Genomic DNA, 18674 nt, shown 5'->3' with positions numbered 1-18674 from the left:
TGGCCTGCACCACCTGGAAGGCTCCAGAGCCAGCACACCCAGTTGACAGCTTCAGACCACGTCAAAGCACCACCACCCAACCACCTCCATAATCAACACACTCAAGGCAGACTCAGTGGGTATCAGAGCCCTGATGAAGTAAGTCCTGCTCTGTGTAGTGGGCCCCTGCACAGCTGAACCTCCAAGGAGGCAGGAGGTCACAGCCAGTCCTTGCAGCTGACTGGCGTGGATAAATCCCTCCCATTGACATGCCAAGAGCAATCAAGACTCAACTACAATAGGAGGGTGTACAGACCACATGGGGAGCCCACCACAAGTGCCCAGCTGGGGTGATCAAGGAGGCCGTGCCTCTGGAACCTACAGGACACCTACTATATTAGGCCAAGCTATCAAGCCTAGGAGATGTAGCACCTCTACCTAATACATAGAAACAAACACAGGGAGGCTGCCACAACGAGGAGACAAAGAAACATGGCCCAAATGAAACAACAGAACAAAACTCCAGAAAAATAATAGATCAAAATGGAGATAAGCAATCTACTAGATGCAGAGTTCAAAACATTGGTTATAAGGATGCTCAAGGAACTTAGTGAGAACCTCAAAAGCATTAAAAAAAACAACATTTAGAAATGAAGGCTACACTAATGAAAATAAAGAATAATTTATAGGGAATCAACAATAGAGTAGATGAAGCTGAGATTCAATCAGCAATTTGGAATATAAGAAAGCAAAAAATAGCCAATGAGAATGGCAAAAAGAAAAAAAAAATCCTATATAGTAAAAGAGAAACATGTAAATTGACCGTCCCTCCACTATGCTCACCAGCCAATCAGGAGTATGCAAATTAACCTGACAAAGATGGTGGGTTAATTTGCATACACAAGTGCCAAGCGAAGAGCAGAGTGGGAGAGCCAGTGGCTTGTGGGGACATGACTCCCTCAGTCGCTCCCCACAAGCCACAGGGTAGAGAGCAGAGCAGGAGAACTGGCGGAAAGTGTAATGGCTTGGGAAACTTGGCTCCCCAAGCTGCCAGAGGGAGAGCAGAGAAGGACAGCTGGCGGCTTGGAGGACTTGGCAGAAAGGGAGGCCATGGGATGGAGACAGAGCAGGAAGGGAAAACCAAGAGGATGGGGAGCACTAGGAATTCTGGGAATAGTAGTTCTGGTGGCAGCCCCAGGACCAGAAGCCCAGAGCATGGGGAGCACTAGGAATGCTGGGAATCATAGTTCTGGTGGCAGACGGATGTCCTAGACACTAGAGCAGCGGTTCTCAACCTGTGGGTCACGACCCCTTTGGCGGTCGAATGACCCTTTCACAGGGGTCGCCTAAGACCATGCTGCATATCAGATATTTACATTACGATTCATAACAGTAGCAACATTACAGTTATGAAGTAGCAATGAAAATAATTTTTATTTTAAAATATATTTTATTGATTTTTTACAAAGAGGAAGGAAGGAACAGGGATAGACAGTTAGAAACATCGATGAGAGAGAAACATTGATCAGCTGCCTCCTGCACACTCCCCACTGGGGATGTGCCTGCAACCAAGGTACATGCCCTTGACCTGAATAGAACCTGGGACCCTTGAGTCCACAGGCTGACGCTCTATCCACTGAGCCAAACCAGTTAGGGCACAACAAAAATAATTTTATGGTTGGGTCACAACATGAGGAACTGTATTTAAAGGGCCAGAAGGTTGAGAACCACTGCACTAGAGCAAAGTGAGCCTGGAGCAAATTAATGTTGCAGTGGGGGATGGAGGGAAAGCAAAGGTGAGAGACATAAGTAAAATCAGAGTGTCTAGGAATAATTAAAGGGAAGATATCCTAAAACTTCCAGGAAATCTCCACCAATGAAGCAAAAAAAAATGCCTCTATTATTCTGTGAGCAACAAACCAAACTGAGCTGGGGTCTCAGACAATTCGCTCAGTTCGCTCATATGATTGCAAAGACAGACAGAAATTCCCAGATTGGAGAGGGCTCCCCTGAAGGCTCCCAGATTGGAGAGGGTGCAGGTCAGGCTGAGGGGCCCCCACACCCCCCAGTGCACAAATGTCATGTACCAGGCCTCTAGTAATAAATAATGAGGATAGTGTAAGGAGCCTCTGTGTACCAACATTCACATCACGGGGATGCCAGAGGAGAAGAGGAAGAACAAGAAATTGAAAACTTATTTGAAAAAATAACATAAAACTTCCCTAACTTGGTGAAAGAAACAGACATACAATTCCGGGAAGCACAGATAGTCTCAAACAAGATGAACCCTAAAAGGCCCACACCAAGATACATTAAAATTAAAATGCAAAAGTTTAAAGATAAAGAAAGAATCTTAAAAGCAACAAGAGAAATTCAGTTAGTTATCTACAAAGGAGCTTCAATAAGACTGTCAGTTGTTTTCTCAATAGAAACCTTGCAGGCCAGAAGGGAGTGGCAAGAAATATTCAAAGTGATAAAAGCAAGGACCTACAACCAATATTACTTGACCCTGCAAAGATATCATTTAGAATCAGAGGACAGATAAAGATCTTCCAAGACAAGAAAAAGCAAAAGGAGCTCAGCACCACCAAACCAATATTATATGAAACTAAGGCCTGGTGCATGAAATTCAGCATGGGGGGGCGGGGGTTCCTAAGCCCAGTCTTCACCCTCTCCAATCCAGGACCCCTCAAGGGATGTCCGGCTACCTCTCGCAATCTAGAACCGCTGGCTCCTAACTGCTTGCCTGCCTGCCTGCCAAATCACCCCTAACCCCTCTGCCTGCCTGCCTGATTGCCCCTAACCTCCCTGCCTGCCTGATCACCCCTAACTGCTCCCCTGCTGGCCTGATCACCCCTAACCGCCTCTGCCTCGCCCCGCACCTGGGACCCAGGATTCCCTCCTCCGGCTGGTCACAGGAACCCAGGACCCGGGCCAGCTTCACCTAGGCTGACCGCAGCTGCAGGGGACCGTGGACAGGAGTCTTCACCTGGGCCACAGCGCAGGCGACCAGGATCACAGGGCGGGCAGCTTATACCTCTCCTGGGCTACAAGTGCTGGCGCCCGGGACCATGGGGAGGGCTGCTTGTCCCTCTCCCAGACCACAGTCCCAGCCACTGGCATCCAGGACCGCGGGGCAGGTAGCTTGTCCCTCTCCCAGACCACAGCCCCAGCCGCTGGCGCCTGGGACTGTGGGGTGGACAGCTTGTCCCTCTCCTAGGCCGCAGCCCAGCTGGTCCCCATTCCTCTCTTGAGAGCTCATTTGTGCCTGGCTGGTCCCCATTCCTCTCTCGCAAGCTCATTTGTGCCTGGCTGGTCCTCATTCCTCTCTTCAGAGCTCATTTGTGCCTGGCTGGTCCCCATTCCTCTCTAGCCAGTGTTGAGTGTCTGAGCTGTTCCAGTGTGAGGGTGTGACGACCATTTTCATATTAGCTCTTTATTATATAGGATGTTAAAAGATCTTATTTAAGAAGAAAAAAATCACTGGCTGGTGTGGCTCAGTGATTGAGCATCAACCTATGAACCAGGAGATCATGGTTTTTATTCCCATCAGGGCACATGCCCGGGTTGTGGGCGCAATCACCCGTAGGGGGCATGCAGGAAGCAGCTGATTAATGATTCTCTTTCATCATCGATGTTTCCATCTCTCTCTCCCTCTCCCTTCCTCTCTCTGTGATGAATTAAAAATAAATAAATAAGAAAGAAAAAACATAAAAAATATATGAACAATAAAATGGCAATAAACACATATCTAGCAACTGAATCTACAAACAAAATGACCAAGGAGAACAGAAACAGACACAAAGATACAGAGACCTTTGTGTTAAAAGCGTGGTCCTGAAATTTTGATCCACTTTAAAACAGTTAACACAAGCTTGGTAGAGAAGATAAGATAAACAAGTTAAATAAAAATATTTAACATAACATAACCCTGAAGTTAAGAAATTTCAACATAGGTAAAAGCCAATTACTAATGAGCATAATTATTACCATATTACTAAACTCTTAGTATCTAAAAAAGTAACAAGCAGAAGCCAAGAAGGAAAAAAAAACCATGTATGTATGGCAGTTGGAACACTAAATTTTTTTGAAATTCCTGTTCCTCGTGAGGACAAAACAAGACTAACAATCCTAGCATGGAGCCAAACAAGAGCCCTGCAGTACTGTACATGTGACTCAAATCTGTATCCAGGACTCTCATGCAGAAATTCTATTTCATTAGACCCATTTGATGCTGATGTAGAAAATCCCTAGAGCAGTGGTTCTCACTTCAGCACCATCAGTATCACCTGGTGGTGGGCTTGTTTAAATAGTTTGCTGGGTCCTGAGTCTTTGATTCAGTAATTCTGGGATGGGACCTGAGAAAAGGTAATTGTGTGTGTGTTTTAAGTACTACATTTCTTGGTTAATTGTTATGGGTCCACTTTTTGAAATATATTTTTAATGATTTGAGAGAGAGAGAGAAAGGAAGAGAGAGAGGGAAAAAAAAGGTTGGCTGCCTCCTGCACACACTCCAACAGGAGTCCAAACCCACAACCTGGGTATGTGCTCTGACCTAGAATTGAACCTACGACCTTTTGTGCATGGATGACGTTCAACCAACTGAGCCAGGGCAAGAATAGGCAATTGTAACTAAAGCCCAAGTCAAGTTGGTCCCTTTGAGAGCACTTTAATAACCCTTGAGCCGAAATAATTAAAGCATAGTACCTAAAAGGGATTCCTCTATCCAATTAAAAGTATTTCTTAAAACAAAGTTAAAATATTAATGCCTTAGAACCAATCTCTCTCCCTATATATATCTATAAATAGATACTTTTTAATCTTCACCTGATGTTTACTGATTTTATTATTATTTTTTTTTAGAGAAAGAGAGAGAAAGGGGGACAGAGGCAGAGAAACATCGATGTGAGAGAGAAACATCTATCGGTTGCCTCCCAACCTGGAACCTAAGTCTGTGCTTATAAAATCAGATACAACAACATAAATTCTGTAAATATTTAAATAATAGTGTTTTAAATCTTTATAAAAGATTAGAGTTTACATTTTAAAAATAAATGGTAAAAGAATATTCTGCAATTACAAAGTTTTGTTGACTAACCAATGCATAATCAATGTCTTTACTTTTGACATGCAGAATATACTCTAGCGAGAGAAGAACAGCTTTTTATAGAAAAAAGATTAACAAAATACATAACATTAGGCAAGTGAAAAATGTCATCACAAGGATTTGGTGAGTTTTGTAGGTCAATTCATATGATTCAACCTAATAGTTTTAAAAAGAGAAAAAACAGGTAGTAAAAAGATACACTGATAATTAACTTTAGGTAAATCATATTGAGGAATTACCATCCAATTACCATATGTCATTAAGAACCAAAAGTTAAATTTTACCCTATTTTCTATAAAACATTTAATGTGCAATTTTCCATGTATTTATATTATGTAAATAATGACAGTATATACATTAATCTCATTAAAATATCATTTAAAGGCAAAGATTTTATGTAAACAAAGCCAAACCAACAGCAAATAATCACTGTTACCAATTAATCAACACTGCTTATCAGGCTCTGATAAAGAGTAATCCAAGCATGTATTTTACAACTTAAGTGTAATAAAAATGGAATATACTACTTGTGCTATATATTTTATTGCTTATTACATTTTACATTAAAAACTGCCTAGAAAAAACAATTTGTAATGATGGTTAATGAATAATAGGTTCTATATCATGTATTAAATAATATATCATTTCTAATAAGTATTTAAAATATACAATATCAATAAATGTTTCTAATCAATCTTTTGCCTAGCAGAGAAATAAAATCACAAACCTCTGTAATAATCCATCTTAATCCTACAACAAAAAGATTCTATTAGGCATAAAGAGCTTTAGTAACACATATTTATTTATGTTTATTGTATATATACTCAAACACCTATTATAACCACCATTAAATGTAACTTAGCCTGAAAAATTATCATAAACAATGAGGACTAGTTAAATAATAAACCTATCTTCACAATTAACACCTGCATACACTCTTTCTTGTACATAACCAGAATAAGATTTTTCAAACAAACAAAAAGACATATAAAAGCATAGCTATGCACTATATTGAAATGAAAGGTAGTAGGTCTATGCCCAAATGATAATGATTACAAATTAGTTAGAAAACAGAAAATCTAGTTTATAATTAAACTAGAGGCCCGGAGCATGAAATTCGTACACTGGTAGGGTCCCTAGGCCTGGCCGGCGATCAGGGCTTATCAGGTTCCCTGCCTCCCTGCCTCCTCCTTCCCTCACCGCCCTTGCACCGCCACCGCATGGTCCTTGCCTCTCGGCCTCCCTGCCTCCCCGCTTCCCCGCCTCCTCTTTCCCTTGCTCCCTCAGCACCCCACCTCCACCGCTGGTCGCCCGCCATGTTCCACGCCGCCTCCTCATGATCAGCACACACCCTAGCGAGTGATCAAACTCCCGGTCTGCTGGTTGAACTCCCAAGGGGACAATTTGCATATTTGCCTTTTATTATATAGAATAGATGATTCCAAAATCTGGGTGAAGAACTAGTTATTAGAATTTATAGTTTTTAAATAATTGCCATTGCTAATAATTTTTAATGCTTGGCTGATGGCACAACAATTCTTAAAACAATTGATTTTTGCCATAAATACTTTAATGTACTGAATTAAATGTATGTTATTAATTAGCACAATCATAAATACCCTGAATATTTTCACATTATTTTCATGAGTACTAGAATGTTACTAACTTTAACTTCAATTTCTTACCAAATCAGCCTATTCTGTATCTTTAGTGGTCTCAGTAGAGGGTAAGAAAATGGATTTTCAAATACTTTTTCTCTGCAGCTACATCTTACCTCTTCCTTCCTCTAATCTGTGTCTCCTGATTACTCGCTGCCGTTTTTCTTCTTGTCTTAACTGAAGGTGTTCTTCAATGTTAACCCCAGGCACTGGGACAGCTAATGATTGACCAAAAAAATTTATAGATATATAAATATATATAGATATATGTTTATACACACACAAACACATAATATAATCTACACTAATAAAAGAGAAACATGGTAATTGGCGTACGACCGCTACCCTTCCCATTGGCTAATCAGGGCAATATGCAAATTAGCTGTCAACCAAGATGGCAGCCGGCAGCCAGGCAGCTTGAAACTAACATGAGGCTTGCTTGCTTCAGTGACGGAGGACTCCAACGTTCCCCGCCTGCCTTGCCGGCCTCTGAGCTGCAACCAACTATGTAACAAACATAGAAGCTAAACAAAACCCCAGAAACCTGCCGGGCTTCAGCCAGCCGGATCACAACATTGTAAGCAAAGGCCAGAAACCTACTTTCAGCAGCGGAGGCCTAAGAGCTGGAGCCAAGCCTCAAAGCTAAAGCTGGCCCAGAATTAAAAAAAAAAAAAAGAAAAAAAGGAGCAGTTGGGAGCTTCAGTCACCCCCAGCCTGAAAACAGCCCTCAGCTCCTCACCCAGACTGGCCAGGCACCCCAGTGAGGACCCGCACCCTGAAGGGTGTGTGACCAGCTGCAAACAGCCATCATCCCCTCACCCAGGCTGGCCAGGCACCCCAGTGGGGACCCCCACCCTGATCCAGGACACCCTTCAGGGCAAACCAGCCGGCACCCACCCGTGCACCAGGCCTCTACCCTATATAGTAAAAGGGTAATATGCCTCCCAGCACCGGGATCAGCAGAGCCGCGAGGCCTCCCGGCACCGGAATCAGCGTGATAGGGGGCAGCGCCCAAACCCCCTGATCGCCCTGCGGCTCTGTGTGTGACAGGGTGCAGCGCCCCAACCCCATGATCGGCCTGCTCTGTGTGTGACAGGGTGTGGCGCCCCCAACCCCCCCCCCCCACCACGGGCCCTGCTCTGTGTGTGATGAGGTAGAGCCATAACCTCCCCATCGGCCCTGCCCTGAGTGTGAGAGTGGCGGCACCCCAACCCCCTGATCGGCCCTGCTCTGTGGGTGATAGAGGGCTGCGCCCCAACCCCCTGATTGGCCCTGCTCTGTGCGTGACAGGGGGCAGTGCCCCAACCCCCTGATTGGCCCTGCTCTGTGCATGACAGGGGGTGGCGCCACAACCTCCAGGTCGACCCTGCCTTGAGTGTGACAGGGGATGGTGCCCCAACCCTCCAATCGGCCCTACCCTGAGCATGATTGAGGGTGGAGTCACAACCTCCCGATCCGCCCTGCTCTGTGTATGACAGGGGGTGGCGCCCGAACTCCCCAATCGGCCCTGCTCTGAGCCCGACCAGGGGCTGCACCTAGGGACTGGGCCTACCGTCTACCACCCGGGAGCAGGCCTAAGCCAGCAGGGCATTATCCCCCGAGGGGTCCCAGACTGCGAGAGGGCACAGGCCGGGCTGAGGGGGCCTCCTCCCCCCCGAGTGCACAAATTTTTATGCACCAGGCCTCTAATAGATATGATAATAGACGTAACAGAACTATATGAAATTCAAGAACATAAAAGCTAACAAAAATAGTCTAAAACAAATTATTTTTAATGCAAGAATCTTAGCAAAAAAGAAAAGAAGAATTTCTTCCCTTTATTAATGACATATTTTCAGTTACAATACATGTGATACTAGAGGCCCGGTGCATGAAATTCATGCACAGGTAGGTTCCCTAAGCCTGGCCGGCAATCAGGGCCTATCAGGGCCTTCCGGCTGCTGGCCGGGGCCTTCCTCTGTTCTGCACCGCCCCTTGGTGGTCAGTGCATGTCATAGCGAGCGGTTGAACTTCTGGTCTGTCGAACTCCCAAAGGGACAATATGCATATTAGCCTTACATTAAATAGGGTCATCTTAACTTTTTAGACCATACCTAATAGAAATTGTATAAACTATCCTTATTACTGAGTTGAGGACAAGATGTTTGGTACAATAAAGCAAATTACCTAATAGAAGGTCTAAAGGTATCATCTCTTTCACCGCATCAAGAATTCCTCTTTGTCTTGCCTCTTGACCATCCAACTCTCTTGCACAAGCCTTGCAACATCCACACACAGCACAGCCAGATTCTCCGGAACCACAACCACAGATACTTAAAACAAACAAACAAAAAAAAGAATTAACTGAAATCCTTCTACTCTTTCCTTAAAACACTTTTCTATATGAGGTACCATCTCACACCTGTCAGAATGGCTATCATCAACAAATCAACAAACAACAAGTGCTGGTGAGGATGTGGAGAAAAGGGAACCCTCGTACACTGCTGGTGGGAATGCAGACTGGTGTAGCCACTGTGGGAAACAGTATGGAGTTTCCTCAAAAAATTAAAAATGGAACTTCCATTTGACCCAGCAATCCCGCTTCTAGGAATATATTCCAAAAAGTCAGAAACACCAATCAGAAAGGATATATGCATCCCTATGTTCATAACCAATGGACACAGACAATGGGGGATGGAGGGAAGCTAGGGCTGGGGAGCAGGGGCAGGCTGGGAGAGGACAATGAGGGGGAAGGGGACATATGTAATACTTTCAAGAATAAAGAATTAAAAAAAAACTTTTCTGCATTTTTGAGATTAAATTAAATGAGGCAAAAATGAAATTAACCCTTCAGATCAGGAGCATGATGTGACAATTTTTAAGGAAAGGTATGAATAGATGAATAATTAAAAACAAAAGTTTATTAAGTTCCTCATATTTCTACAGAAAATACAAATGTATTCTATCTTCAAAGCTGCTATTAACAAGTATTTTTCACATTTTCACAATTATTGAAGGACCAGCAGCTTTACTATTAAGTGGTCTGGATGGCTTGGTTAGTAAACAAACGAATATTCCTACCTACCAGATAAGTTAAGGGAGGTGTGGACAGCCCACCTTGCCAGCTTAATGTATTAGTCTCCATTTCCCTCCTATCCTAAAAAGGATAAAAAGCCCTACTGAGCCCTGGCCAGTTTGGCTTGGTGGATGGAGAGTCAGCCTGTGGACCAGGTTTGATTTCGGTCAAGGGCATGTACCTTGGTTGAGGGCACATCACCAGTAAGGAGTGTGCAGGAGGCAGCTGATCGATGTTTCTCTCTCATGGATGTTTCTAACTCTCTATTCCTCTCCCTTCCTCTCTGTAAAAAATCAATGAAATATATTTAAATAAAAAATAAAGCCCTACTGCCCTAACTGGTTTGGCTCAGTGGCTAGAGCGTTGGCCTGTGGACTGAAAGGTCCCAGGTTCGATTCCATCAAGGGGCATGTACCTTGGTTGCAGGCATGTCCCGAGTTGGGGGTGTGCAGGAGGCAGCTGATCGATGTTTCTCACCCATCGATGTTTCTAACTGTCTATCCCTCTCCCTTCCTCTCTGTAAAAAATCAATAAAATATATTTTTTAAAAATGCCCTACTGAATTGTATGTAGGCACTATTTAAAAAATAATGTTTATTTTTAAACTTATTCTAAAATATATAGTCATAATTTTATAACTGAAGTCATTTTTAATAGTGCTTAGTGTCCCGGAACAAATTCCAATGTTGACTTTATCCATGTATTCATTTCTGCTTCATTAGTAAAGAAATTATTGCACTTGGTTAGGTATTGTCCATTTGATCTATAAATAATTATTGAAAACTGACAGTAAGTCTCAGGAGGCGAAGCATATAAATAAGAATGATGCCGAAACCGGTTTGGCTCAGTGGATAGAGCGTCGGCCTGCGGACTGAAAGGTCCCAGGTTCGATTCCGGTCAAGGGCATGTACCTGGGTTGCGGACACATCCCCAGTGGGAGATGTGCAGGAGGCAGCTGATTGATGTTTCTCTCTCATCGATGTTTTCTAGCTCTCTGTCTCTCTCCCTTCCTCTCTGTAAAAAATCAATAAAATATATTTTTTTTAAAAAAAAAGAAGAATGAATGATTTCAGGAAGGACAAGAGAATTATAAATTCATTTATAATATGCATCGATTACTTAAGTTCAGATATTGGATACATTTAATTTTAATGGAAATAGATTGAGACATCTCCAGGAGGATAAATTTCAACTCCTTATAAAAGAAATATTATCTTCAGCTCTGGTTGGCAGCTCAGTGGTTAGAGCATTGGCCCATGCACCAAAGGGTCACAGGTTCAATTCCCAGTCAAGGACACATACTTGGGTTGCAGGTTCAATTCCTGACCTGGTCCAGGCGTGTGGTGCGGGAGGCAACCAGTCTATCTTTCTCTCTCTCTCCCTTCCACTCTCTCTAAAAATCAATGGAAAAAATATCCTTGGGTGAGGATTAACAAAAAAAAAAAAAAAAAAGGAAAAAAAGAAAAATTATCCTTTGATAAAGAGAGCCAAAATATTTTAACATATACTAAAAAAGCAAATCAAATGTACTGTTTAAAAATCATAGTGTTTCAGTAGTTTAAGAGAGAAGACCTGCTATTTAAGATCTGTTTCACTATGTTAGCCATAGTATAATTCTGGGAACGTACTCCGAGTAGATCCAAACATTATTTGGGAAGAAGCACCTGACTATACTAAGGAGATGTCAAATAGGAAGGTCAACTATAGGGGTTGGTTGGCTGTCCTCACCATGGCTGATATTTTTCCCACAAGATTCCCTTTAATTTCCAAAGTAAGCTAATTATCAAAATCTGATCTTATAAAGATCAGATATATCATAATACAAAGATCTACCATAATTAATTCAATCTTGCAAAGGATACCCCATTATGTTACATTGGCTACAAATGGCAACACAAAAATAAGAATCAAAATCTTCCTTAACATTCTAGGGAAAAATCTGCATTCTGATTGTGCTTAACTCACACCTTAACTTTAAAATGACAATACAGACCCTGAAAAAAAAAAAAAAAAGTGATCCAGTAAGAATAAAAACTATATATAACAGGTGCAATGCAACTTGAGCCATGATAGTTCCTAGAACTCCTAAAATTACAAAAAGTAAATTCAATTTAAAAGGATATATCCCTAATAAAACATTCTATATGTGTGTGTTTTTTATAATTCTACTCAGAAAAAAATTCATATGTGTTATTAAAGCAGTCTTAGAAAGAATACAAATGGCTCAGTGGTTGAGCTTCAACCTATGAACCAGGAGGTTATGGTTCGATTCCTGGTCAGGGCACATGCCCCAGTTGCAAGCTCAATCCCCAGTGTGGGGCATGTAGGAGGTAGCCCATCAATGATTCTCTCGCATCACTGTCCCTTTCCCTTCCTTTCTCTGAAATCAATAAAAACATATTTTTTTAAAAAAAAAATACAAATGAAGGCACAGCCCAAGCCTTGAAAAAGATGACCTTTTTAAAAATAATGCTTTAAATGGATCAAATTATATAAAAATGACACTAAATTAGAATTGATTATAATTCCCCACCCCTACTCTAAGTATGTCCTCAGGTGAGGATTAAAAATAAAAAATAAAAAAAGAAATAACACAGAATACTCTGAAATAATTTTGAAAAGAAATGTGTTGTATGCATTTTCTAGTAACTTTTTATTTCTTCAATATTAATTCTTTTTCTTACCCTCCAGGAACTCTGTCTGGACGCCCACTACTGACACAGCTGGCTCCATAACCTGTACAGTCTCCACAGACAGTACACACCATGCACTGCTCCAGCTTCCACTTATGCATGCCTGGAGGGCACATCATAGACTTCTCATCTTTTTCATCTAGTTCTTCTTCTAGGTCTTCATCCATTGCTGTGGCCATATTTTCAACTCCAAACCCTATTTGAGAGATCAATTTATAACATTTTAGTAGATTATTTCCATGTCTAAAAAACTGACATTTATATTTCCCAATTAAATACTGTATGTATATACAACATATACTAATCCAAACGAGTATACAAAGAAATGCTAAAATATAAGAGCAAGAAAAATAAAATTTAGTTGAGGGGCTACTAATAAGTGCTCTCCCCATTTCCTTTTCTGCAAAAAGAGTGAAGACAGAAACATCTCTTAGCTGTTGTTGCTTTCTGTCAATCATATTTTTAATTTTTTCGGATTTTAATTTTAGTCCCTCTTTTCCATCTTCACTGCCAACACTTCTGTCCAATAGACCAAAGAATGATTCCTAACCACACTTTAAGTCAAGAGTCCTTCCAACTAGAACATCCTTCCACTGCTAGCAATCAGCTTTGTAAAACATATACTTGATCCTATGACTTCACAATTTACAAAATTCCTCAGCAAGATACAGTCATTCACAAGATGGCTCCCAATTTTCTCCAAACTCACTTCTTCGATGCAAACTACATTCTACCCGAACCTAAATTCCCTCTGCTTTCTAAACATCCTGTGTCCTTTCTCATGCTGTGGGCCTTTGCTCATTCCTGCTCCATTTCTCTTTCTACCTCATATACCTGCCTCTCTACACCTCATCAACCAGAAAGGTTTTCAGCCCTCAAAAACTCAGCTCAGAAGTCATTCCCAAGGAAAGCACTTACCACTTTTCTGAAGGAAACAGTCACTATCTTCTTAAACCTGTTTATACCTCAATTACAACTTAACTGTGTTATAATTCCTTCAACTATTCTTTTTTTACTGAATATCTACCTAAATGCCGTGGGCATTTCCCTTGATGGCAGAGACAAAACATTTTTTGTAAAGGGACAGATTGTGAATAATACAGGCTTTATGGGTCATATTAAGCCCGTGTCACACTTTTTAAAAATAACCCTTTAAAAGTATAAAATCCATTTTTAGCTTGGAAGGCCATACAAAAACAGGCTATTGAGCAGATGGCTTGTAGGTCTCTGCTTTAGGCACTGAGGACAATTTATTATAAACCTTATAACTTAGTGATAAAGACACACATTAATTGAACAACCATACAGAAAAGAGTAAATCTACAACTTTGATAGACTTATAAAGGAACATATAGTGCTACACGAGCATATAATAAAAGAACAAATCTGTGGGAATCAGGTAATTATTTTTAATCTTTGTCTTTTCTATTAAACTTAGATCCTCAAAGACAAGGTATTACCTTACTCACGTTACCTCTTAACTTAGTCAACCTTATTCTCTTTTTATCACTTACACCTATAATAGACTCAGTATATAGGTCTGTCTAATCAAGAAATAAACTCATGGGATATATAACCTTTTTTATATTTGCCACTTCTAATCTATGTACAGGCTGGAAAATTAGATAACCATGTATTGGATAACTATGCATGTCTACAGTTAAAATAAAGCAATCCCAAAGACGGCCAAAGTGACTATTTTTCATAAGAACAGGAGCTAAAATATATTGAGCACTTATCTGGGTCTATATGTATTACTTAATCATCCCAACTGTACTATAATTATTATCCTAAAAATAATCTCTAAAATTCAAAGCAATATCAATCACATTGCCAAGTAGAAAAGCACACTCTCATCCATATGGGAAAAAGGCCCAACCTAACTACATAAAGCAAAAATTTATTTAAAAAAAAAACATACAAAAAACTTGCCATCAAAATTGAAAAATTATATACAAGTAAAACCATAAATATAAAAGAGAGAATCCACAAGTTAGTAAAAAATATTTGTACACATACAACATAATATATTAAATATTCCTACAAGTTAATAAGAAAAAGCTAGAAAAATAAGAAAAATTTGAAAAGATAGTCTAACTTACAATTCATAACCAATGGAATGCCAAATTAAGAGAAAAATGAGAGACCCAGCAATTTTCCTCCTAATTGTATACCCCAAAGAAATGCAAACATATTTTCACCAATATTTACTAGAAATGTTCAGAGCAACACTATTCATAATAACCCAAACTAGAAACTACCCAAATGTCCATAATACTAGCAAAAGTTTTAAAACTGTGGCATATTTACACAATTTAATACTACACAATGATGAGAATGAACAACTTACAGCTAACCATATCAACATAGATGAATCTCATGAAAGTAAAGCTGAGTGAAAAGAAATCAGACATAAAAGAATTGATACTACATGATTCCATCTATAAAGTACAAAAGTATGCAAAAGTAATGTACAGTGTTAACTGAAGAGGAGGATAGCAACTGGAGAGGAACATAAAAGGGCTTTCTTTGGGTACTGTTAAGAAACTTTCTTGACCTGGGTGCAGATTACAAGAATATGTTCAGTTTGTGAAAATTCATAAAAATACATACCTATGCTAGGTGTATTTTTCTGCATATATATTATACTTCAATATAACAAGTAAAAAATTACAACGTCACAGCCATTACACTGGCAAAAATCAGAGTCTGTCAATATTGACTACTTGAGTAATGTGGAAAATCAAACTCTATTAGTAAGAGTATAAATTGGTACAATCTCTTCCAAGAAAAATCTAGCACAAAGCTGAAATTTATAGCATAGTAATTTCACTAGAAAAAGTCTCACATGTTTACCAAGAAATATGTATAAAGGTTTTAAAATTATTTATAATAGTGAAAAATTAGAAATAAATTCATTTATTAGCAGGAGAATAAATATATTGTGGTATGGTAGTGTTATGGTTTTTATTACACAGCAATTAACATGAATCATCTAGTTTTATGTGTACCAACATGGACATATTTCAAACATGATGGTGAAAAGACAAAAAAAAAAATTTGCAGAAAAATATGAATAGACTAGAGGCCCAGTACATGAATTCGTGCATGGGTGGGGTCCCTCAGCCTGGCTGGCGTTCAGGGGCCCCGAATGGGGCCAAGGGAGGTTGGCTGTGGGGAGGGGCCGTGGGAGGCTCGGCCTGCCAGGGCAAGGGACCACAAGAGGTTAGCCAACTACGGTGGGTTTGCTGTGGGAGCGCACTGACCACCAGGAGGCAGCTCCTGCGTTGAGTGTCTGCCCCCTGGTGGTCAGTGAGCGTCATAGCAACCAGTCGACCAGTCAACTGGTCGTTTGGTTGCTTCTAGATAAGCACTTATAAAGTACTTTACTTTTATTTGTAAAATATATGTGTGCAATGTATTTCACATAAAATATAAGAACAACCTACAAGGGAGTACCCATATGACTGTAAACTTATTTCTCAACAGAAACTATGCAGGCCAGAAGGGAGTGGCAAGAAATATTCAAAGTAATGAATAACAAAAACCTACAATCAAGATTACTCTACCCAGCAAAGCTATCATTTAGAATTGAAGGTCAGATAAAGAGCTTCGCAGACAAGAAAAAGCAAAAAGAGTTCATCACCATCAAACCAGTATTACATGAAATGTTAAAGGGTATTCTTTAAGAAGAGGAAGAAGAAGAAGAAAAAGATAAAAAATATGAACAATAAAAAGGCAATAAATACCTATCAACAATTGATTCTAAAAATCAAAATAAAGAAATAAAAAATCTAATGAGCCCTAACCAGTCTGGCTCAGTAGATAGAGCGTCAGCCTGCAGACTCAAGGGTCTCAGGTTCGATTCCGATCAAGGGCATGTACCTTGGTTGCGGGCACATCATGTTTCTCTCTCATCAATGTTTCTAACTCTCTATCCCTCTCCCTTCCACTCTGTAAAAAATCAATAAAATATATATTTTAAAAACATCTAATGAACAGAATAAACTGGTGAATAAAATAGAATCAGAAACATGGAAATGGAACAGACTGATGATTTTCAGAGGGAAGGGGATAAAGGGGGGAGAGATTAAACAAAGATCTTATATGCATATATGCATTACCTATGGACGCAGACATTACCTATGGTGAAAGCTTGGGGTGGGGAGGGAACCGGATGGAAGGGGGCCATGGGGGGTAAAAGAAGGTCATCTGTACTATTCTCAACAATAAAGATTTTAAAATAAAGAAGCAAACAAACAAATAAGTAAATAAAATTTAAAAAGAAAAAATAAATAGAACACGACTGAAAGAATATTAATCAAAGTCATGATGTGGTTAGTTCTGGAGAGAGAGTATAATATTAAGCCTTGGAATAGGAATACAGGACACTGGAATCTTATCTATAATTTTTTAGATTGAAAAATTGTAAGATATGGTGGTAGACATACAACTTTTTAATATTTCAGTATTATTTTCTATACTTTTCAAGTTTTTTAAACTTTTAAAAATCCCTTTATGTTCTTCATGAGCCAGCAATCTGTACTCATTATGTGTCTTACACTACTATATTGGCATGCTTTCTAAATCAATACTTACAGAATAGGTGTGACTTCTAATAAATAAAAAATATTTTAACAATTTAATTTTGGTTATTACAAAATTTACACTAAGAATCTACAATATAGTTGTAAATGTATGCCAAATTTCACAAAAGTTTTAGAATAATAAAGAAACAATTTTGTTCAGCTCACAACTCTTATAAAACATAATTTGAATACATACTTAAATAGGGAAACTAAAAGGGTTCTCCCCTCTTAGTTTGGTTCACTAGTTTAGCAATATTTCTATTTTGGAGTTATCCATTTCTTTTTTTTCTTTTGTTCTTCCTTCTTTTTAAAAAATTAATATTCCTCTAACAGACTTACTCTTTTAAAAACAAAAGAATTAAAAATAACTAAAGAATTTTAAAAACACACATATATAAAGAAGCTAAGGGGGGGAAAAAAACCAGTAGGCTTTAATATCCAGATGAGTCTGCCATCAAGAAGACCCCCAAAGAGCTAAACTTGATTTTGTTAATTTATACAAATATTAATCCTGAAACTATGTAGGCCATAGTTTAAAGTATTTGTATTTTAAAGAGCTTAATACTTAGTTCTAATAATATGTATATATTTCCTATTCTCAAGTCCACACAAAATTAAAAAAAGAAAACCAGACATTGGAGGGAAGGGTGTAAGAAGGCACTGACAGCAGCTACAGTAAAACTTGAGAGCAAGAATGAAGTAGACACAAACTATAACAAAAACAAAATCACAAGCATGGATCAGTGCCTCTCTTACCTTCAATACCTTTAGTGTTTAAGCAAAGCATACGGTGGATGGGGGGTATCCACAATTTATGACTTGATAAAGGGTCAAATATTCTTAAGGATCATTCTTAATTGTTAAGAACTGACTGAATTACAGGCAGCGTATACTGTTAAATGGGAAGATAATACTTGCCAGACAGACTGCTGCCAAAAATGGTTTGAAAATACTTTTTAGAAAAATTTAGTCACCAAAGATGCTAAATCAAAGAAGTGCTCTTATATTTATATAAAATTAAGAAAACATACAAGTAAAAAACACTTGCTCAGAAATTAAAGGTGTAAAGTATATTTGATTATTCCAGTGATATACTGTCAAATAAACAAGAAATTCAGTGGTTTTCCTAATTTGTGAGTGTGAAATCAAGGAGTCATTTGTTTTGAAAATAGTAAGATTCTTTACCATGTTGTTCTGAAAAGCTAATGAAAAGTCTACACACAATTTAACATTAATACAGTAACACCTACCTTTCCCACCTTGGTTCATGGCACCAGTGTCTCGTCCACACTGTCCTTTATTATTTACTCCAAAGGTCCAAACTTCTCCATTCTTCATTAAAACACAAGTGTGTGCTTTGCCCATAGCTACTTGAATTACAAAATGGCCCTTCAAATCTGTTACCAAACCTATAGGAAAGATATGAATTTAATAAGAAACAACAAAAAAGCCTTTCTGAGCCTACCACCTCAATGCTGAACTTTTTTTTTTTTTTAGATCCTCACCCAAAGATATTTTTTCAATTGATCTTAGAGAATGGAAGGGAAGGAGATGGGGGGGAGAGAAACACCGATGTGAGAGAGACACTGGTTG

The 18674-nt window shown here is 39.4% G+C and overlaps 1 protein-coding gene across 5 annotated transcripts in view; it reads right to left on the bottom strand.

The window, feature by feature from the left end:
* The window catches only part of MYCBP2 (MYC binding protein 2), a 310493-nt gene that overhangs the window by 191568 nt on the left and 100251 nt on the right, over nt 1-18674 (bottom strand). For all 5 annotated transcript variants that reach the window (XM_081083308.1, XM_081083309.1, XM_081083312.1 and 2 more), the window contains exons 14-17: nt 18332-18490; nt 12484-12688; nt 8911-9056; nt 6861-6962 (exon numbers count right to left, since the gene is read on the bottom strand). In XM_081083308.1, coding sequence (XP_080939434.1) covers nt 6861-6962; nt 8911-9056; nt 12484-12688; nt 18332-18490 — 612 coding nt within the window. The remainder of the gene's footprint in view (nt 1-6860; nt 6963-8910; nt 9057-12483; nt 12689-18331; nt 18491-18674) is intronic.

Source organism: Myotis nattereri (genome assembly GCF_964212035.1).
Source record: "Myotis nattereri genome assembly, chromosome: 2".
NCBI classification, from domain to species: domain Eukaryota; kingdom Metazoa; phylum Chordata; class Mammalia; order Chiroptera; family Vespertilionidae; genus Myotis; species Myotis nattereri.
The sequence above is the reverse complement of the archived record's forward strand: the minus strand, read 5'-3'. Positions and strand labels throughout refer to the sequence as shown.